Source organism: Saimiri boliviensis, chromosome 2 (genome assembly GCF_048565385.1).
Source record: "Saimiri boliviensis isolate mSaiBol1 chromosome 2, mSaiBol1.pri, whole genome shotgun sequence".
NCBI classification, from domain to species: Eukaryota; Metazoa; Chordata; class Mammalia; order Primates; family Cebidae; genus Saimiri; species Saimiri boliviensis.
The window spans coordinates 65,033,834-65,056,838 of record NC_133450.1 but is presented as its reverse complement, the minus strand read 5'-3'; the positions used below and the strand labels follow the sequence as shown (position 1 = coordinate 65,056,838).

General features: G+C 45.3%; 1 protein-coding gene across 6 annotated transcripts in view; it reads right to left on the bottom strand.

Moving 5' to 3' along the window:
• The window catches only part of TTC7B (tetratricopeptide repeat domain 7B), a 269,079-nt gene that overhangs the window by 219,333 nt on the left and 26,741 nt on the right, over nt 1-23,005 (bottom strand). For all 6 annotated transcript variants that reach the window (XM_039469191.2, XM_039469195.2, XM_039469190.2 and 3 more), the window contains exons 2-3: nt 20,566-20,720; nt 15,680-15,848 (exon numbers count right to left, since the gene is read on the bottom strand). In XM_039469191.2, the coding sequence (XP_039325125.1) occupies nt 15,680-15,848; nt 20,566-20,720 (324 nt within the window). The remainder of the gene's footprint in view (nt 1-15,679; nt 15,849-20,565; nt 20,721-23,005) is intronic.

The window sequence follows — 23,005 nt, the reverse complement described above, 5'->3', positions numbered from 1 at the left end:
CTGCCAATATCTATTATGAATTTTGGTATTAAAATCCCCTACAAAATATTACCACATGGAACCTAGCAACATATTAAAAAAATTTATTTCAGGAATGCAAGGTTGGTTTAATATATGAAAATCATTTGGTGTAAAACACCATATTTTAGAAATAAAGCACAAAAATTAAATGAACAATGTAATTTTAAAAAGCATTAGACAATGTCTAACACCCTATAATGATAAGAACATTCAACAAACTAAAAAGAGAGGAGAACTTCTTCAAGTTGATAAAGGCTATCTATGAAAATGCCACAGCTAACATCTTTATGGGGAAAAACTGAAAGCTTTCCCCCTAAAATAAGGATATCCACTCTGGTCATTTCTACTTAACATTGTACCGAAGATACTAGCCAGCACAATTAAGCAATACAAAGAAACAAAGTCATCCAGATTGGAAAGGAAAAAGTAAAATTATCTTTATTTGCAAATGCCATGATCTTTTATATTTTAAAAACCCTAAAGAATCCACAAAAACAGTATTATAGCTAATACATGAGTTCAGCAGGTTTAAAGGATACAATATTAATATATAAAAATGAACTGTATTTCTATACCCTAGTAATAAGCAATCTGAAAGTGAAATTTTTAAAAAGTTTCACTTATCCTTAAGGTAGGAGTTATATGGCCAACCCCAGAGGAAAAAAAAGTTTCACTTATAATAACATAAAAAAGAACACTTAGAATAAATTTAACAAAAGGAATGTAAGACTTGAATGCCAAAAACCTACAAAACATATTTGAAAGAAATCAAAGAAGACATCCCATGTTCATGGATTGGAAGACCCGATATTGTTAAGATAGCAATACTTCCCAAATCAGTCTATAGATTTGACACAATCCCTATCAAGTATTATTTCTTACATTTATTTACAACCTGATCCTGAAATTTATATGGAAATGTAAGCCAAAACAATCTTGAAAAAGAACAAAGTTGGAAAACTCACATTTCCCAAAAACTCAAAACTTACTACAAAGCTACAATAATAAAGATAGTGTGGTACTGGCATAAGAATAGAAATACAGACCAGTGGAATAGAACAGAGAGTTCCAGAAATAACACTTACATATATGCTCAACTAATTTTCAACAGGGATGTCAACACAGTTCAATGGAGAAAGAACAGTCTTTTCAACAAATGGTGCTAAAACAACTGGAGATCCACGTACAAAGGAATGAAGCTGGATGCTGACCTCACAAAAATATATAAAAATTAACTCAAAATGGATCAAACACCTAAATTTAAAAGGAAAAACTATAAAACTCATAGAAGAAACCACAAGAGAAAATCTTCATAAACTTCATTAGGCAATGGTTTCTTAGATACAAAACCAAAAGTACAAAAATAATAAAATAAAAACATGAACTGGACTTAAAATGAAAAACATTTGATTTCAAAGGATATCACTTAGAAAGTGAAAGAAAACCCACAAAATTGGAGAAAATATTTACAAACCATATATCTGTAAAAGGAATTGTATGTAAGATATATAAAGATCTACTACAACTCAATAATAGAAAGACAAATAACACAGTTAGAAATGGGCAAAGAGGCCAGGTGTGGTGGCTCACACCTATAATCCCAGCACTTTGGAAGGCTGAGGTGGGTGGATCACAAGGTCAGGAGTTCAAGACCAGCCTGCCCAAGATGGTGAAACCCTGTGTCACTAAAAATACAAAAATTAGCCGGGCATGGTGGCAGGCACCTGTAATCCCAGCTACTAGGGAGGCTGAGGCATGAGAATCACTTGAACCTGGGAGGTGGAGGTTGCAGTGAGCCAATATTGCACCACTGCATTCCAGCCTGGGCAACAGAGTAAGACTCTATCTCAAAAAAAAAAAAAAAAAAAAAGCCGGGGGGCTGGTGGTGGTAAAGAATCTGAATAGATATTTCTCCAAAGAAGATATCTAAGTGGCCAATAAGTACAAGAAAAATTGCTAAATACCACTTATCTTTAGGGAAATGAAAATAAATACCACAATGAGGTACAATTTCATACATTGTAGGATGGCTTTAATCAAAAGGACAGATAACAAAAAGTGTTGATAAAGACGTGATGAAATTAGAACCTCATGCAGGTGAAGCTGCTAAGCTGCTAAGCTGAATTCCACTCCTAAGTATATATCCAATAAAAATAAAAACCCAAAATGTTTTGGATGGGATTATGTTCACCAAAAAACTTGTACACAAATGTTCATAGCAGCATTATTAATAATAGTCATATACTAGAAACAACCTGCTGTCCGCCAACTGATGGATGGATTAACAAAATATGCAAAATGGTATATCCATACAATACAATTCAGCCACAAAAAGGAATGACACATGCTCAATGCGTAAGAACCTTTAAAACATTGTGCTAAGTGAAAGAAGCCAGATACAAAAAGTCAAATGTATGATTTCATTTACACAAAATGCACAAAATGTCTAGAATAGGCAACTCTATAAAGATAGAACATAGATTAGTGGTTGACTTAGGGCTATAGAAGTGGGGTGGGGTTCAGAAAATGGGAAGTGACTGCTAATGGGTAAAGGTTGCTTTTCTGGAGTAATGAAAATTTTCTGAAATTGATTGTGGTGATGGTTGCACAACTAAAAACCACTGAATTGTATACTTTAAAGGGTTGAATTTTATGGTACATGAGTTATAGATCAATAAGTCTGTTATTTAAAAAGATATAAACAGAATTCCGGGAAGATGGTAGAGTATGAAGCACCAGGAATCTATCTCCCCCCACAGACAATTATTGTCCTGGCACAATCTGTTCAATATAACTATTTTGGAACTCCAGGTCTCTTGAAGGCTTGCAATTTCCGGGGGAAAGCTTGATGGTAACTTGCAGTTAATTTCAGCTCTTTGTACAGTAGAAGCTGTGAACACATTCCTAGAGAAGCAAATTATGACGCTTGCCGGAGGTTGGGCAGGCAAAGAGCACCCTGTCTTCCAAATATTGGGTATCTGTGTTCTGATCACGGACTGCTGCTTCTGATCATGGGGTGAAGACAAAGAGGCAGTAGCCATTGTTGCTGCACCTCGCCCCGTTGTTGCAAGCCACCCTGTATACACCAACAGAAGTGACACCTAGAGGATTTAAAGGGCCAGTGCCCTTCCCCCACAACCTGATTTTTCTCTTTTTCCCTTTTGAGAGCCAGACATTCAAGACTAGAGCATTCAAAGGCAACTACATATATGGGGAAAATCAGATGGTTGACCACGCATGCCCATGGAAAGGCCCAGACTCCGAGACGACCTAAAAAGACCTCAAGTATATACCCCAGGCTGATCCTTGGCACAAAGACAGCCTACAACATTAAAAAAGTAAATTAAAACAAAACAAAACAAAACAAAACAAAAAACCAGCAAACCTGAGGATCAGGGAGAATCCTATTTCTACAGTTATCATATTATTAGATTCAAATGCCCACTTTTCAACAACAGCAACAAAAAATCACAAGGCACATACAAAAAAGTGGAGAGAACAGCCCATTCAGAGGAAAAACATATATCAACTGAAACTGTCCTTGAAAAAGACCTGATGGCGTATCTACCAGACCAAGAAACAACCATTTTAAAGATGCTCAAGGGACTAAAGGAAGATGTAGTGAAAGTCAGGAAAATGGTATATGCACAAAATGGGGATGTCAAAAAGGAGATAGAAAACCTAAAATGAAACCAATAAAAAATCCTGGGCTGGGTGCAGTGGCTCACACCTGTAATTGCAACACTTTGGGAAGCTGAGGCAGGAGCATCGCTTGAGCCCAGGAGCTCAAGGTTACAGTGAGCTGTGATAGTGCCACAGTGTTCAAGCCTCAGTGACAGAGTAAGACCCTGTCTCTATAAAAAATAGAGGTGAAATTCTAGAGCTGAAAAACTATTATAAGTAAAGTGAAAAATTCACCAGAGGGTTTCAAAGGCAAACTTGAGCAGGCAGCAAACTTGAAGACAAGACAATAGAAATTATTGAGAATAAGTGCTGTGGTTTCAATGTGTCCCATCAAAAGCATGTACTGAAGTCTTAATCCCCATTGCAACAGTGTTGGGAGGTACGGCCTAATGAGAGATGACCAGACCATGAGGACAGAGTGAGTGGATTAATGCCAGTATCTTGGGAGTCGATTCATTATAAAAGAGGAAATCTAGCCCCCTTTTCCCTCCTTCTCTCACCCTCTCACCTTCCACCATGGGATGATAAGGCAAGAAAGCCCTTGCAAGATGCCAGAACCTTCATATTGGACTTCCTAGCCTCCAGGGATGTGAGAAATAAATTTCTTTTCTTTATGTCACATAGCACCAGAAACTGGCTCACACAGTTTCTGGTGTTATGTGACAGCAGAATAAAAAATGACTAAGACACTGAAGAACAAACAGAAAAAAAGATTGAAGAAAAGTGAACAGAGCCTAAGAAACATGTGGAACACCATCAAGAGAACAAACAGATGCATTGCAGGAATTATAGAAAGAAAAGGGAGAAGGAACAGTGAGAATATTTAAAGAACTAATGACTGAAAACTTCTGAAATTTGGTGAAATAGAAGGCCAGATTACATAGGAGGACAGATTACAATCGGCTGATATATTTAAAGTCAACCAATGTATTAGTCTGTTTTCACACTGCTATAAAGAACTCCTTGAGCCTGGGTAATTTATAAAGGAAAGAGATTTAATTGACTCACAATTCCACATGACTGAGGAAGCCTCAGGAGACTTACAATCATAGTGGAAGGGGATGCAGTCACCTTCTTTACAAGGCAGCAGGAGAGAGAGAGAGTGAAGGAGGAACTTCCAAACGCTTATAAAACCATCAGATCTCATGAGAACTCACTATCAGGAGAACAGCCTGGGGGAAACTGCACCCCTCCCTTGATACGTGGGGATCACAGGTCCCTCCCTCTACACATGGGAATTACGATTTGAAATGAGATTTGGATGGGGACATACAGCAAACCATATCAACCAAGAATCCCGTATCTGCCAAAGCTGTCCTTCAAAAGTGAGAGATAAATTAATAAATTCCCAGGTAAACAAAAGCTGAGGAGTTTTTTTTTGTTGTTTTTTTTTAACCACTAAAGCTGCCCTGCAAGAAATGCTCATAGAAGCCATGCAAAGTGCCATAAAAGGACACTAAGCAGTAACTCTAAGCTATATAAAGAAATAAGGCTCTCAGTAGAAGTGAATATATTAGTAATTATAAAACTAGTATTATTGTAACAATGGTTTGTAACTCCACTTATCTGCATGACTTAAGAAACTAATGCATTTTTAAATTATTGCTCAAAAATTAGTATTATCATAACTTTGGTTTATAATTCCATGTTTTGTTTCCCATATGATTTAAGAAACAATACACTTAAAAGAATTGTTAGCTTATGTTTTGGGGCATACAATTTATAAAGATATAATTTTGTGACATCAGTAACAGAAAGGGGTAGGGACAGAGCTTTACAGGAATGGAGTTTTTGTATGTTAGTCAAGCAAGCTGACATACATTTAAGTTAGTGTTACAACTTTAGAATATTAAATGGAATCCTCATGGTAACCACAAAGAAAATAGCTATCAAATGTACACAAAACAAAATGAGAAAGAAATTTAAACATTTCACTACAAGAAGAAATCAACTAACAAAAAAAGACAATATTGCAGAAGGCAAGGGACAAAAAAACTATAAGGCATGTAGAAAACAGCAAATCCCTCATCAGTGCCTACTTTAAATGTAAATAGATTAAACTCTCCAATCAAAAGATGGAGACTGACAGAATGGATTTTAAAAAAAAACATGATCCAACTATATGCTGTCTACAAGAGACTCTAGATCCACAGACACAAATACATTGAAAGTGAAAGAATGGAAAAAGATATTCCGACCAGGCATAGTTGCTCACATTTCTGATCCCAGCACTCTGGGAGGCTGAGATGGGAGGACTGCTTAAGCCCAGGAATTCAAGACCAGCCTGGGCAACACAGTAAGACCGCATCTCTACAAAATAAAATTTAAAAATTAGCCAGATGTTGGGCCAGACGCCCTGGCTGACACCTGTAATCCCAGCACTTCGGGAGGCCGAGGCGGGCAGATCACCTGAAGTTAGGAGTTTGAGACCAGCCTGGCCAACATGGTGAAACTCCATCTCTACAAAAAATTAAAAAATAATAATGTAAAAAAAAAAAATTAGCCAGATGTGGTAGCATGAGCCTTTAGTCCCAGCTACTTGGGAGGCTGAGCCAAAAGGATCACTCGAACTCAGGAGGTTGAAGCTGCAGTGAGCTGTGATCACACCAGTGTGTTGCAGCCTGGGTGACAGAGACTCTGTCCCAAAACAAATAAACAAAGATATTCATGCAAATAGTAATCAAGAGAGCAGGGATGGCTATACTAATACCCAACAAAATAGAATTTAAATCAAAAAAGGCGCTGGGTGTGGTGGCATGCTCTTGTAATCTTGGCTATCTAGGAGGCTGAGGCAGGAGAGTCACTTGACGCTAGGGGGTTGAGACCAGCCTGGGCAACATAGCGAGACCCTGTCTCTACAAAAAATAACAAAAAAAATAGCAGAGTTATGATGGTACACAACTGTAGCTCTAGCTACTTGGGAGGCTGAAGCAGGAGATCTCTTGAGCCCAGGAGTTCAAAGTTACAGTGAGCTATGCCAGCACCACTGCACTCCAGCCTGGGTGACAGAATGAGACTCCATCTGTAAAAATAAAAAATAAGAGACAAAGAAGGACATTATATATTAATAAAAGAGTCAATACAATAAGAAGATGTAACAGTAATAAACATTTACACATGTAACCACAGACCATCAAAATATATGAAGCAAAAACTTCATATATTGAATTGAAGGGAGAAACAGAAAGTTCCACAGTAGTAGTTGGAAACGTCAACGACCCCCTCTTAATAATGAATAGAACAACCAGACAGAAGTAAGGAAACAGAGAGAGGGCTTAACACAATAAACCAACTAGACCTAATAGACATAACCAGTTACTCTACCCAATTTTCCGCTCAAGTCTGCATGGGACATTTTCCAGGACAGACCATGTGTTAGGCCACAAATCGAGACAAAATGTGGCATGTGCACACAATAGAGTATTATTTTGCCTGTAGATGAAAGAAAATTCTGACACATGTTACAACATGGATGAACGTTGAGGACATTATGTTAAATGAAATGCAAGCCAGTCACAAGGCAAATGCCACATGACTCCACTTATATGAGGTACCTGGAGTAGGCAAAATCAGACAGATAGAAAGTAGAATGGTGTCTGCCAGGGGCTGCGGGGAGGAGGGGAATGGGGAGTTATTCTTTCATGACTTTTTAAAAGGAAAGGAGTTCTGGAGACGTATGGTGGTACACAACAATGCCAAGAATACATTTAATCCCACTGAACTGCGCATTTAAAAATGATTAAGATGTACGTTTTGTTATACGTGTTTTACCAAAATAAAATAACTTGGGGAAAAAAAGCTATAGAGTGTATTTATAATACGAAAACTGAAATGGCCTAGATGTTTCATGGGCAACTGGTTCAAAAATATTCACAGGCTGGACACCGTGGCTCCCGTCTGTAATCCCAGCACTTTGGGAGGTCAAAGCAGGAGGCTCACTTGAGCCCAGGTGTTCAAGACCAGCCTGGGCAACGTGTCAAAACCCCATATCTACAAAAGATACAAAAATTCGCCAGGCGTGGTGGCACATGCCTATCGTCTCAGCCACTTGTGGGGGCTGAAGCAGGAGGATCTCCTGCACCCAATGCGGGGGATGGAGGTTGCAGTGAGCTGAGATTTCGCCACTTTACTCCAGCCTGGGCGACAAAGCAACACTCCATCTCAAAAAAAAAAAAGAAAAAAATCCATAAGGCACACCACTGTGCAGCCTTTAAAAACTATGTTTTCAAAAATATTTCATGACATTGAAAAGTAATTGTACACACATACACACATAGAGTGAAAAAAAGAATATAAAATAATATATAAAGCATAATCCCAATTGTATATAAAAATATTAAATACATTATATATATAGTGTGTGTGTGTGTGTAAGTAACAGTAGTTAACCAGCTCAACTAACAGTATGGTACCTGATTCTATTTATAAATATTTTAAAATAAATATTAAGTATATATATTTTTATTTTCCAAACAGCTTACACTCAATACACAGCTGAAGAATAAATGCCGATTTTTCAGTCAAAGGGATGGCATTCAGTGTTGGCTGGAATGTAAGGAGGCTGTTTCGTCACCCTGCAGCAAGGAGCACACACAGGTACAGCCCTTCTGCAGGGCAATCTGGAAATACCTCTCTTTTGACCCAGAAACTCTACTTCTGGAAAGCTCTCCTAGGGAAGTCGGTAAGAACAGGCACGAAGACCATGCTGACAGGGTACTCATCACAGCCTTGTGTATAACAGTGGAAAGCTGAAAACCGCCTACACGTCCAAAACTAGAGGCTTTGGTTAAATAGATTATACGTCATCCATATCATGAAATGTTATACAGCTGCTTAAATGTTACAGAAATGTATCTACTGTCACGGAAAGTGTTTACAATCTATAGTGAAGTAGAAAAAGCAGGTCACAAAGCAGTATATGTGGTATAATCCCACTTTTATAAAAAAAAATTTCACACATATAGGAGGTGTAGAGAAGATCTGGAAGGAAATGAACTACAGTGTTAACAGCAACTGCCTTGAGTAGATGGAGTAATGGATATCTTTATGTTCTTTTGATTAGTCTACATTTCCAAATTTTATTCAAAACACATGTATTTTGTCTATATTAAGAACAATAAGGCCGGGTGTGGTGGCTCATGTCTGTGATCCTAGCACTTTGGGAGGCCGAGGCAGGAGGATCGCTTGTGTTCAGGAGTTTGAGACTAGCCTGGGCAACATGGTAAAATCTCATCTCTAGAAAAAATACCAAAAAATTAGCCAGGCAGGGTGGTGTACACCTATAGTCCCAGCTGAGGTGGAAGCATTGCTTCAGCCTGGGAGCCAGAGACTGCAGTGAGCTGAGATCATACCAGCCTGACAACAGAGAGATGCCCTGTTTCGAAAAAGTAAATACATAATAAATTTGTATAAAGAACAATAACATAAAATTATGAGGGATGGAACCAGGGACAGCTAGAAGCATTGCTGGCTAGCTCAGCTAAACAGTGTGGCAGGTAGGGCCTTCATGAACAAGAAGGGCAAGGCCATCACAGCCACCTGCTGCTCCCAGCCTCAGCTGTCCATGAGATCTGACTATTCAAATCCCCTTCCACTGACCTTGGATTTATATATTCAAAGCATCTTCCCATTTTGTCTTATTTAGTCTTCTCAGTACTCTTGTGAGAGTATTATTAGCTCTATTTTGTAGATAAGAAAAGCCAGACTTAAATCACAGAACACAATCAAGGCTGAGCAGGTTATCTCACACCAAAATCGCAACAACCCTATCCTCACTCACAATGGGTGATTACGCTCCCACTGAGAGGCAGCTCGGTAAAGTGGAGTACAGATGCTGGAGTCCACAGGCCTTGCTTTGAATCCCATCTCAACTCCGAAAAGCTTCCTCTTAACCCCTCTGCAGGGAATGATAATCCTAGGGTCGGGGATTGTTCTCAGGATAAGCGCAATCACGTAGGTAAATCACTCTCCATCAGCGCTCAATAAATGCTCAGGCACAGGAACCCCCACCTCTCAGGGCAGTTGAGCTCTCCAGCAGCTGTGAGGTTAGAAACTGGCCCCCGTAAATGGGACTAACATTGAATTTCACGCAGTTTCCAATGCCCAGCTCTGCCCTGTCCCTGAGGCCAAAACAGATCAAGTCTTCCTTCCTCCAAGAGTCCACCACACAGGTAAGGCCTGCTCCTCCACCCGTGGAGGCTGCTCTTCCCCAAAAAGCCCCGTTCCTTCACTGCTGATCGGTCTCACGTGGTCTGGTCCCAAAATCCTCTCCAGCCCACAGCGACCCTCTCACAGAGCAGTCACCTGGCTCCTCCCCAGTTTTCCCTTCTCTTCTTCCCTGCAGGGGCTGCTTCAAAAAAGAAAATAAAGAGCCCTGGGCCTATTTGATGAAAGGGCTTCTATTTGGAGAAGCCACTGCTATGGACATCTGTCATGGACACTGTCTGTCCTCTGATCCCCCTAATGGGACCAGCCCCTCTTCACCATGGCTTTCGTTCAGGGCCTAAGCCAGTCACAGGTCATGTCACTGGTAACTGGATCAAGGATGAGAATGTGATCCAGTAAGACACAACAAGAACCCGGGCGAGATGTCTGAGGATCACACCCAGGAGAATGAGAGTCTGGAGCTGCTCTGCTCACCTGGGGCCTGAGATGGGCAGTGACAGGAGGGGAGGGGACCATGAAACAGGGAGGAAGAATCCATGTCTTTGAGCCCCGAATCCAGCTGCCACTGAAGTCAGTTGGGGTTGGGTTTTCTTTCACCTACAGCTGAAAAGGCCCTAAAGCACAGATCCTGGCAGAAACCAGAAAGTGGGTCTGCAGCTGGCTTGGGCAGTCAGCACTGCATACACCTTTTATCCCTCTGCACATGCCTCAGGCAGGAGCTTAGGCCCTGCCCTCAGAAAGCCCTGTGGGATGGAATTGTCGTGGCTGACTTGGATTTGCACTGTCCCCTCCACCCACTCTGTGAAGAAAGCACACCCGCTCACTCCATCGGCCTGCCAAGCATCTGGCTGGGGCTGGGCAGAGGGGATGACGTGGGTAGCTTCTCCAGCTGCCCCTGACTTCTGGGCACTTCGCATCCTCCAGCATCAGCAACAACTTTCCCTTCCCTAAACCATGCTCCAGGCCTCTGATCTTCATTTGATCTTCCCCTAAAGATTCCTCCGCCTTAAATGTATGGATCCCAGGTCCCATTTCTTGATGGCCAAACCCTCTGCCTGACAAAGCAGACCCACGAAGGCACCGATGTGTTCACAGAAGAAAGCGGCCTCTCCCTCCCCATAACCAGATGTTGCTACCTGGACATCTGAAGGGGCCTATCCAATTGTGGTCAAACCCAAGGGATACGTAAGAATAAAAATAGCCCATTTGTTGATCAGCCCGGGTGCTAAGTGCTTTACATGTATTCACCCATTCCCTGCAACAAGCCTGTAAGGTAGATATTATTATTGTCTCCATTTGCAGATGAGAAAACAGACCTAGTGGGGTGAAAATAATTTGCCCAAAACATTTTAACTAGTAAGTGACAAAGCCAGAGGTCAAACCTGGACAGTCTGACCCCAAAGCCCCATGCTCTTAGCCACTGTGTCAGAAGAGCAACTTCCACCCCAGGAACAGGGAGGAACGGAGAAGGTGAAGGAACTCTGTAAAGCGCCCGACACAGTGCCACCTTCCCCACCTGGGCACAGAGGTCACTCGGCTTGACAGAAAAGTTTCCTACCAAGAAACATCTCCACGCCGTGGTCCTGCCCTGCACTGGATGACACAGGGCAAGTCCCTTCTCTTTGGTATAGTCTCCCATATGGGAAATAAAATGTCTGCATGGAGGAGGACTGGGCAGGCCCCATTTACTCTCCAGTCCTCTGCTTCGTGCCGTGCAATCTGGAAAGGAAGTTAATTCCCCTGCTGTCTCCAGGTCCCAGTTTTTAAATTTTAAATTTAAAAATTTTCAGTTTTAAAATTTTATTTTAATAAAAGGGAACTGTTCAGTTTGTCTCTTCTATTAATTATGTCTCTGTTTATAAAGCAAAGATAGGTGCTTACTTTCATCTAGGTACGTAGAAAAGAAAGCCACAGAGAATGCTGAGAACGCAAGTAGCCCTGTTACAGAAGGCAGCCAGGCAGGCATGAGCAGGGCACGAGAGGGCTCCCGCTGACACACACACACCAGGAATGTCAGGTGACCAGCAGATGATGGTCAGGCAGTTGTTAGCTGTTTCTCTAAAATAATAATTGGTAGCAGCCCGCATCAGGAAAAGGCAGTCTCCCAAAAGATAGAAGAAACTCGAAACTGGTGATCAGCAGCTTCCCAGCAAGTTCTCAGGAACTGGGGGAGTGCGCTCAAGCATGTGCACCAACAGGCCAAACTGCGGCGTGTAACGGGTAAGAGACCTTCCTCTAGGAATCGCCTGCAGTGAGCATGCGCACAACTCCAGTTGTTTCTCACGATTCTGTTCTCATGTACTGTGCTATGACAACATCGAATATGATTGACTCTGAATGGGTGAGTCCCAGGAGGCTTCAGAGAAGCCAGCAATATAAGCTTGAAGGACAGAACTTGCAGGTGAGACATTAAGGTAGAGGAACCAAGGGCGGGAGTACAAATCTAGGACATTCTCGAGTGACCTGAATGTTTTCTCCCCAAAGAAACCTTACCTGGCCCAAGCAAGTTCCAGTCCACGTGCCAGTACAGAAGAGCATTTAGGAACATGGCGTCAGACTGAGACCCCTTCGCCACTCAGAGGAGAACAAGGGCCCTGGAGCCAGTCTCTGAGGTCAAGTCCTGGCTTGACCACTTCCTAGCTGTAGGACTCTGGGTAGGTTTACCTAACCTCCCTGTGCCCCAGGTTTCTCTTCTGTAAAATGGAAAGAATAATGATGTTTACCTCCTAATAAAGACTGAATGAAGGCCAGGTGCAGAGGCTCACGGCTGTAATCCCAAAACTCTGGGAGGCCGAAGTGGGCGGATCACCTAAGGTAAGGAGTTCAAGACCAGCCTGGCCAACATGGTGAAACACTGTCTCTACTGAGAAGATACAAAAATTAGCCAGGTGTGATGGCACACGCCTGTAATCCCAGCTGCTTGGGAGGATGAGGCAGGAGAATCGCTTGAACCCCGGAGGCAGAGGTTGCACTGAGCCGAGATTGCATCATTGCACTCCAGCCTGGGCAACAGAGCGACACTCCATCTAAAAAAAAAAAAAAAGAAAGGAAAAACAGTGAATGAGATACTGGGATAAAGGGCATCACACCTGGCACGCAGGAATCTCTCAATACGCCGCGGCCACTGCTGCACTTCCTCATCTCACCTAGTCTCATTTCTCTCCTCTGTAAATTCAGCATTTGGAGAGTTAGAGACAGGATATCCCCTAACACGTTGCTGGCCCACAGGAGGTTCTGAGAGCTGAACGGAGCAGCCTTCCAGTTCCCAATCGGCAAAGGCTAACGTTGCCTAGCAGAAGGAGGGACTCTATCTGAAAGCCCTGATCAACTCAGACCTCAGGTCACCAGGGAAAAGTTGAGGTGACAAAGTGTGCAGGTCAATCCCGCTGCCTAGAGCAGTGTGCAGACAGCATGGGGAGGGACCAACATTCAGAGAACCCCTGGCAGCAGCCTCCCCTTAAAAATCCTCAGGGACCTTGGTGAAGAAAGAAAAGCCAAGAATATTCCTACACAGAGCTAGGACCGAGGGCCTCTTGAACTCCTCAGAGAATGGGCCTGTCTCTGGGTATCTCCATGAATCCGGCAGGCAACTGCCCTGTTAGTATAAGTCACTTCTAGTCCCCCACACCCCACCCAACACTCAGCTCTTCAGCTGACACTGGCATCGTGACATTGGCATCGATCGGCTCACTACGTGCCGGCACTGTGGAAGCATTTTGTGTGTACTATCTCATGCGCCCTCGTGACCAGCCAATGAGAGCTTGATGGGCAGGGAAACAGGGGCATAGAGAGGCCTAGGAACCTGCACGAGGCCCCAGAGCCAGTATGTGACTGACAAAGAGTAGGACCCAGGGAGATGGTCAGGGCCGGTGCCCATAACCATCCCTCTACACTGCCTCTCACCTGGCCCACCAGGCTCTCCAGGGCCTGGAGCCCCCAGAATGCCGGCCACTTCCTCTAGGCAGAAGTGACCCTTCCCTCTCCCGGCACACATGTGACTCTACCCATACTCACGGAAGTCAGAAACTAGCCACAGCCAGGTCTCCCGTGAGCCAGCAGGTGTCCCAAGAGCCAATGCCACAACCTCATGGGTAGGGGGCCCACTGCTGACCACCTATCACCCAGGGCCAGGCTCAGGGACCAAGTCGCCTGTCCTCCTTGCCCACCTTTCATGGCAGCCACAAGACTGAGCTGGCAGTGCCACCTGTAGACAGCCTGTCACCATTTAACTATCTCAGAACCAATCCTAAGACGTGGGCTCTGGGCAGGCCCCAAAGCCATCTCCCACCACCACCTAGCAAGCCAACTCCTGGTACAACCCCACTAGGCCCCAGGGCAATTGGGCGGGTGGAAATTGCCAGACGACGGTTTGCTCTCCTTCCAGAATACTGTTGCTGGTCACACACACAGCTCCTCAGGCACGTGAGGTCACTGGGTAAGCACCAGGGAGAGAAGAGCGTGGCCGTGTGGCACAGACCCCAGCACTCCTGATAGCTCAGAAAGATGCAAACAAAAGCCAAATGCTGCCAGGACCCCAGAGGCAGCCTCAAAGGAATGTGCCCATTAAACCGCCAGAGTGCCCTGTCAAAAGCAGTGGCAATTTTTCCTAGCCCATGGGGACGTTTAGAAGATTAATGAGATGAGCCTGGCAGTACTCAAGGGTCCCCAGGGAACTGGGTGAATACATCATCCCCACCACAAAGCTCTTAAGAAGTATGCCATGGGCTGGGTCTTTGTTCAGCGCTGCAAAGAACAACTGAGTCAGACAGCCTGAACCACCTGTAGCCCCCACATCTCAGCCAGAAAGCACGGCCAGCACACAATGGCCAGCTCACGACTGTTCTGCGGGGGCAAGCCACCTAGGGCCCTGGCCTCTGCCAGCCACAGTCAGTCACCGGACACGGTCTGAACAGCAGATGGCTGAAGGACAGGAGCCACTCCAGATAATCCACTTCTTGCTGTGGCCTTAACAAGTCCCATTCAAAGTGTCCCTTTTCCTCTCGGAAGCCTTCCTGGTCCTGCTGGCCTGTAGTGACCTCTCCCTATTACCCATCCCTAGCTTGTACCATTTGCTGCCCTGTGTGGGGTTGAGATTTTAAGATTTCTATGCAGCATTTAGAATGTGCCAGGAACTACATTAAATGCTTCACATACATTATTAATCCTGCTAAGAGCCTCGTGAAGTGGGCGTGATTATGCCCATGACAGACTGAGGAAGCGGCGGCTGGGAATGGTCCAATCGTCCATGTGTCCTGTGCTTCCGGACGTTTTCTTCCCATGAGATTGCATTCTCTTGCACTAGAGTGCAAACTGCTTCATGGCAGTGAGATATTTACACGTTCTTCCAGTCCCTGAATAGGTGCAGAGTTAACCAAGAGAAGACTGATTGCTAGTGATTGCTGCATGTCAACCCATTAGCCTTCATTAACCCAGAGGCGGCATTAATGAATAAAAATACCATCAGCCATGTGGCCAACTGACCACATGATTCAAATCCCTATAGATGCTGTGCAGAATTTGAATTACCAAGAAAGGTCCCCGCTGAAGTTGCATGTTACTTATCAAGAAACTTTGCGGAAATGTTTTTCCTTCATCCCCTTCAGTGACAGCTGATGGCCACTGGCTCAGAGGAACAAAGCCCTGCTGGGCTTAACATGACCCAGCAAGTGCAGGGGGGTGGCCCCAGCAGCTCTGCTGGGAACTGTCACGTTTGTCACCAGCCAAGGGCCAGGGGTCAAACAGGCAGCTCCCAGGAGGCGCTGCTGGCTCCAGGGCACAGGACACTTGGGGGAGAAGGCAGGGGCCTCACCTTTGGTAGCATAGGCTTCTGCGATCACCCGCAGCCTGTAGGGGGGGGCAGCTGTCAGCGGCAGGTCGTCCAGGCCCACCCGGGCATAAATGTTCAGAGCTTCTTTATAATCACCTTCCACATAATTCAACTTGGCCATGATCAAATTAGATTCTTGTAGGAATTCTGACTAGAAGGAAAAGGAGAGAAAGAACAGCATTTTCCTGTAATATTAGGCATGATGCCTCAGAGCCCAGCCAGCTATTGCTCTCAAACCCCACAGCTCCCCACACAACTGCTTGGACGTGAATGTTCTGACCAGTATTATCCACAACTGGATAATTCTGACCAGTATTATTCCACAGCCAAATAATGGAAACAACCCAAATGTCCATCGAAATGTGGGCTGGCCATAAAATGGAATATTACTCAGTTGTAGTAAAGAATGACATACTGCTATGTGCTACCACATAGATGAACCCCAAAAACGTGATGCCAAGTGAGAAAGCCAGTCACAAGAGGCCACATATTGTATGCTTCCCTGTGTATGAAACGTCCAGGATAGTCAAGTCTAGAGTTAGAAAACAACAGATTACTCTTTGCTAGGAATGGGAGGTGGTGCTACCGGTGACAGGGTTTCTTTGGGAAGTGATAAAAATGTTCTTGAATTGATTGTGGTGATGGTTGCACACTTCATGAATATACTAAAAATCACTGAATTGGACACTCTGAATGGGTGAATTGTATGGCATGTGAATTACATTTCGATAAAGCTGTTGCAAAAAACAAATCAAAATCAAAACCCTGCGGCTCCCCTCAGGCCCATGGCTGGGCTGGGCTGGGACAGCTGGGATGCTTCATAAGTTCAACATAGAAGTACCCGACTCAGAAAAGGAAGCTGCCCAGACATCCTGGTGGGTCCTGCCATGACACCAATGATGCACCACAACACCGTAACCCAAATCATCAAGGAGAGCCTTCCCAAATGAATGCGAAGATCAGGACTTGCTTGCTTTCCAGGACGAAGTTTCTCACTGAGCCACTGAAGTTTGTAAACTGAGGTGACCTGGTCCCCTCCCCAGAGGCTGAGGGCTGGAAGTTCTCTGTGGGCCCCCTTCCTCCCAGTCATCGAGGCTGACCTGGCCAGTCCCCTATTCCCCAAAGCCTCGTCATGCCCTCCTCTCTGACCCGTCCCCCAGCACCTAGGGAGAGAACAGGCCACCCTGCCACCTATATTAGGAAACAGATTTATCTTCCTTGGCCAGACCTTCTCTTCAGAGCCCAAGCTGTTCAAAACTGTTTTTTTTTTTTTTCCTTTTTTTGCATACAGAAGCACACCATGAAACTGCACTATTTATACTGTAACCTAGAGCTTTGATGGGTGGACCGCATGGCACAGGCGGCCAGGTACGTGTGTTACAATGGCTATCTCAGCCAAGGTCGTCAGCTTCCAGGCATTTCTTGGAAGAGAGCAGGGACATCGGGCAGCACTGGAGAGGATGGCAGAGTGGACAAGGAGGGCTGATAGGAGCAAAAGCGTTTATGGGTGGCCCAATGGAGATGTACCAGAGGAATTTGAATTACGTCTGGAGACAGAGAAATCAACGCAGACTTAGAAAAGAGGAAAAAAGCATCCAGGCTAGGTGCGGTGGCTCACACCTGTAATCCCAGCACTTTGGGAGGCTGAGGCAGGCAGATTACTTGAGGCCAGAAGTTTGTGACCAGCCTGGCAACATGACAAACCCCATCTCTACTAAAAATACAAAAATTGGCGGGGCATGGTGGCAGGCACCTGTAATCCCAGCTGCTCAGGAGGCTGAGGCCCAAGAATTGCTGGAAACCAGGAGGTAGAGATTGCAGTGGCCGAGATCATGTCACTGCACTCTAGCCTGGGCAACGGAGCAAGATTCCATCTCAAAAAAAATAAAAGCATCCACCACAGGGGTTCTCCACCCAGGTTAGGGACAGGCCAGGCTTGCATATTTTGAAAACATTTCCTAGGACATTCTGAGAAGTCATCCCTCCTTCTCCAAGCTTCTAGTATCTGAGAACCACTGATTAAAGGCAAACTGAAGGAGGAGGGGGAGTGAGGAGTTAGCATTAATGGACACATCACAAGAGGTTCCATTTGGGAAGATGCAAAGAGTCCTGGAGATGGAGGGTGCTGACAGCTGAGCGACAATGATAATGTACTTAATGCCGCTATACTGTACACTTACAAAGAGCTATAATGTTAGGTTGTATGTTACATATATTTTACCAAAGGGAAAAAAAAAAAAAAACGGTTAATAAAAGCAAACTGAAGAGGCAGGTGGAGAAAAAGCCTGAAGAAAATTGCAAGCCTAGAGGCACAGTTTGGACACATTGGGAAAGCCTCGCTGGACGAGTCTGGTCTGCACGGAAGAACAGGAAACAGGTTGGCCAGGGCGCCTCGGCCGTCTGGGCACGGGGCAACAGCCCAACACGGTGCTGGGGCCACCTTGCTCACAATAAGGACCATTTCCTTTCCTTGACTCAGAAGCCAGATGTCCTGACTCCTGGTCCAGGACTCTTTCCATCCCAATACATGACTGGCTGGCTCTGGTCTTCCCAGCCTCAGTTCACTCGAGACAAGCTGGACTTAAGCTCAAGGAAAAAGAAAATTTCACATTAGCCAAAGTGAGCCGGACAGCACACCCATGCAAAAGATGTGCGGCTTTGGAACATTCTTTATAAGATGGAGGAAGCTGAAAAACAGCAATGGGAGAAAAACTCTCCAGGTAGAACCAATAACGCAGCAAGAAATGATGTGTATCCAGTGCTATACAGCTTTGAAAGAATTTCTCCATCTGAGCCTCAAAACAATACTGGGCTAAGCAGGCCTGTAGCTGAGAAACATGAAGCTCAGAGAGGTTAAGTAATTTCTCAAGATCACACAGCTTATAAATCCAGAAGTGAACTCAAACTGAAGCATTTTAATTTGAATTCAATTCAATGCCTGGGTGTGGTGGCTTACGCCTGTAATCCCAGCACTTTGGGAGGCCAAGGTGGGTGGATCACCTGAGGTCAGGATTTAGAGACCAGCCTGGCCAACATGGTGAAATCCCATCTCTACTAAAAATACAAAAATTAGCTAGGTGTGGTGGCACGTGCCTGTAGCCACAGCTCCTCAGGAGACTGAGGCAGGAGAATCGCTGGAACCTGGGAGGTGGTGGTTGCAGTGAGCCGAGATGGCGTTCCGGCACTCCAGTCTGGGCAACAGAGCAACACTGTTAAGAACATATGACATGGTGATGAGATGATGACACAGGGGGACATATGTTAAGAACACATGACATGGAGACAGGGTTTCACCATGTTGGCCAGGCTGGTGTTAAACTCCTGGCCTCGAGTGATCTACCAAAGTGTGGCATGGCCCTGACAGAGAAACCGATCGGGGAAAGAGACCTGGTTTTTGAAGCCCAAATGCCACAGGAAGTCCTTAGGCACCTAGGCTCCCTATGAGGGGCTTTATGTTTTTACATTTTTGACCTCACCGGCCACCCCCTAGGGGCCTGGGGCTGGGTCCCTATGTAGAGGTGACACTCTCCAGCCACCTTCTAGGGGCCTGGAGCTATGTCCCATGCAGACAACATACACAGAGACCATTTTGAAAACAGCTCTCAATCAGGGTTTCCAGAAGCCTGTGGCTGCACTGACCAACACCTAACTTACTTAAAGATTGCCCAAGCCCTCCGTTGCAACAGGGCCGAGGAGGAGCCAGACGACCAAGAAGAGGAACAGCTCAAAATGAAAGCTCACAGGCTTAGAGCATGCAGGAGCCTGGAAGGTCCGAGCTCACCCCTCTAAGAGCCCACCCCATTCGAACCTACGGAAACTTCAGAGAGGCAAGTAACCTCCCCAGGGTCACTCAGCAAGTCAGGAGCAGGCTCGAGTTTGCAGTACAGATATGAAAGGTAAACCCAAGGAAAACATGGCTTCCCAGGGGGAAGCGTGCACATGCAGACAAGAATAAAGACCAAAAACAGAACCCCAGAGGATTCCAAGACAGGAAGAGAAGAAAAATGAAAAAGATATCATCAAAATTAAAAGGAAACAGAAGTCAGAGCTCCAGAAGTTCACCAAAGACTGTCCTCAGTGGGAAATACATCCTGGGGAAATAAGAAGGGGGGTCCTGGGGAAGACAGGCAGGATGGAGGAGGCTGCAGATAGCCATCTGAACTAGGGGAAGCATCTGGAGCCAGAGGACCCGGGGGCCACCCGAGGCAGGGGGCAGAAGGGCAGGGTGGGAAGAGACGACCCCCATGAAAAGCAGAAGAAACTGAATGGGGAGTCTCAAGAAGAAAAGCAAGCAAGCCACATGAGAAGGAAAGGAAACCTGCGTATAAGGAGACCAGAAAACAGAGTGGACAGACAGGGGCAGCGCCTAAGATTCCCTGTGCCAGAGGGTGAGGGTCCTTGCTCAGGTGCAGGGAAGTTCCTGGCCCCCTCCCAACTGTGACACCAGGTCTGCTGGCACCAGTTTGGAACCCCCCCCCCATAGCTCTGGGCCACAGTGGCCTGTTACATTCATGAGCAGGAAACTGTGTGCTGAGTACCCCTTCTGATGAACTCCTCTCTTTTGTAGAACTGGTTAACATGTCAGGTTAAGGTCTGGGTTATATCAGAGAGCTTCAATTCGAGCATCTGAGAGATAAGTGGCATTGTGCAGGATGGCATGTCATTGAAGACTCTCATCAGAGAGACCCTATTGGGCCAGAAGCCCTCGCGGTGGTCAGCCAGCCTAGAGATTGATGCAGCCACCCAACGGGGAGCTGGCCCGCTTCCAAGAAGGCAAGCCATGCCAGTGTGCGAGTGAGCCTCAGATGTCATCCGGCTTGACCCTGAGCACCTTTCTAAACCACACACTGTCCAGAGGCCCACCGTACCTTAAGGTTCTCTCGGTCCAGGGCGGCGGTCAGATGCTTACGGACCTCAGTCAGCTGGGGCTTGGGGCCCCGGGGACTGGCCCCCTGCCTCAGGGGGTGTTCCTTCAGGTACTGCTCCAGCTTTGACTCCCCGAGAAGAAGTTCTGCCATGTCATCTATAAAAACAAAATGAGAAGCCAGATGGAAGGAAGGAATGGCCTGCAAGTGGAACCCCACCATGGGACCCCAGAACCACCAGACCCCGAGGCTCCAGGCCCCCAGCAAGGTCCTTCTGGAACATCATAGCCTTCACAGGGTCTAGGTGGGCACCACTTCATGGTGAATTTAGTTCATTAAAAAAAAATGTCCCAGTAGCAGGTACTCAACACAAGTGTTGGCTCGAGCCCTCAGTCATTTCTTTGCCAGTAGATACATATTAACATGGACGGAGTTCAAGTTCAGTAGGAAAAAAACAAAGGTGTCTTATGATGTATTTGGTATAATCTTTATAAAACACATACAAGGTCAGGCATGGTGGCTCGTGCCTGTAATCTCAGCACTTTGGGAGGCCGAGGCAGGCAGATCACGAGGTCGGGAATTCGAGACCAGCCTGGCCAACATGATGAAATGCCACCTCTACTAAAAATACAAAAATTAGCTAGGTGTAGTGCTGCATATCTGTAGTCCCAGCTATTTGGGAGGCTGAGGCAGGAGAATCGCTTGAACCCGGGAGGCGGAGGTTGCAGTGAGTTGAGAAAGCGCCATTGCACTCCAGCCTGGGTGACAGAGTGAGACTCCATCTCAAAACACACACACACACACACACACACACACACACACACACACACACCCCAGTGTTAGGTATTTTCAAGAGTGGTGCAATGAAACCCCTAAGCTCCCCTTCTGTTGTCTCCTGTGGAGCTGGTAGAATGTCTGTACAGCCAGACCATAAAATGAGTCTATGTCAAAATGACCTGAAATGCAAGTCTATATTCCTTCAGAATAAGAGTGTTAGTCTGTTTCTGTCTAAAAGTCAAAACTATACAGATATCTGGGAATGCCTGCATGAGGCTTTTAGTCCGGAGACCACACTACTTATGGTTATAACTTGTTGATGTCTATATTGGCTTAATTCAAATGAAAAGCTAGCGCCAGGAGCAGCTCTTTGGAATCCACACCCACCCCCCAGACTGTTCTGAATAAACCCAGAATAACTCAGACCGGCCTAAGCATGGTCTATTTTTCTGGGATGGGACAGAACATAATTATATTGAAATATAAAATCAGTTTTCAAAGGTCTGGAAGGACGTATCTTGAGCCCATGATAGTAGTTACAGCTGGGGTGCTGGGGAGGGACCTCCACGGGGCTGGTGGCAAAAAATTGACTTTAGCTTTGTCTTTAACATCCTGGTCCTAAAAACATGAATAGATTTGCTTATTATATATGCAATCTAAAATTAATTCAAAAAGTCATCACTGAGGAGCCCCTAAGATTCTGGGTGGTCAGCCCACCAAAGGCCAAGAGCTAAAACAAAAGCCTTTTGTACATGCTCTCAGCAGTCGGCCCAAAACTGCTGAATCCATAGGTGTTAGCAGTGCTCTATGTACTAGGAACCCTAAAATAACTTTTAGAGGTGAGACCTACAGTCCTGGGAGGAGCCAAGTAACACTTAAACAGGGCTGAGTTCAGTTACTGAACTCAAGAATTCACTAGACGTCCAAGAACAAAAAGGAAATCTGGCAGGGTGCGGTGGCTCACACCTGTAATCCCAACACTTTGGGAGGCTGAGGCGCGTGGATCACTTGGGGTCAGGAGTTTGAGACCAGCCTAGCCAATATGGTGGAACCCTGTCTCTACTAAAAATACCAAAAAACAAAACAAAAAAAAAGCCAGGCATGGTGGTATGTGACTGTAATCCCAGCCACTAGGGAGGCTGAGGCAAGAGAATCACTTGAACCTAGGAGTGGAGGTTGCAGTGAGCCAAGATCACATCACTGCACTCCAGCCTGGGCGACAGAGCAAGACTCTGACTTAAAGAGGAAATCAGGCAGGGCCACAGCAGCATCCAACACTGGAAGACAGTGAAGCAGCGCCTACAGGGTACACCAGGGTACAAAGTGCGACCCCAGTGCGTGGGGCCAGTCCAGACACCAGCCAGGCACAAAGGCCACAAGCAGCCTCCTCCCAGACACATGGGCCCCTTCTCAAGAAATGAAATCCAGCTCATAACGACACCCAGGACTCAGGAACAAAGGATACGTAGGCAGAGGCCTGAGTGTTTCTTCCAGAATGCTAAATGCCCTCAAGAATTAGAGCCTCAGAACAGAATATGAAGTGTCAGAAATGAATGCATTGCAAAAACAATCATATATCAGAAGTTGGGAGGAGCTTCAGAGTGCCATGCCTTTATCTTTCAAAGCACTGTACCATGTGCTTTATAAAAAAAAACCACTCTAATCT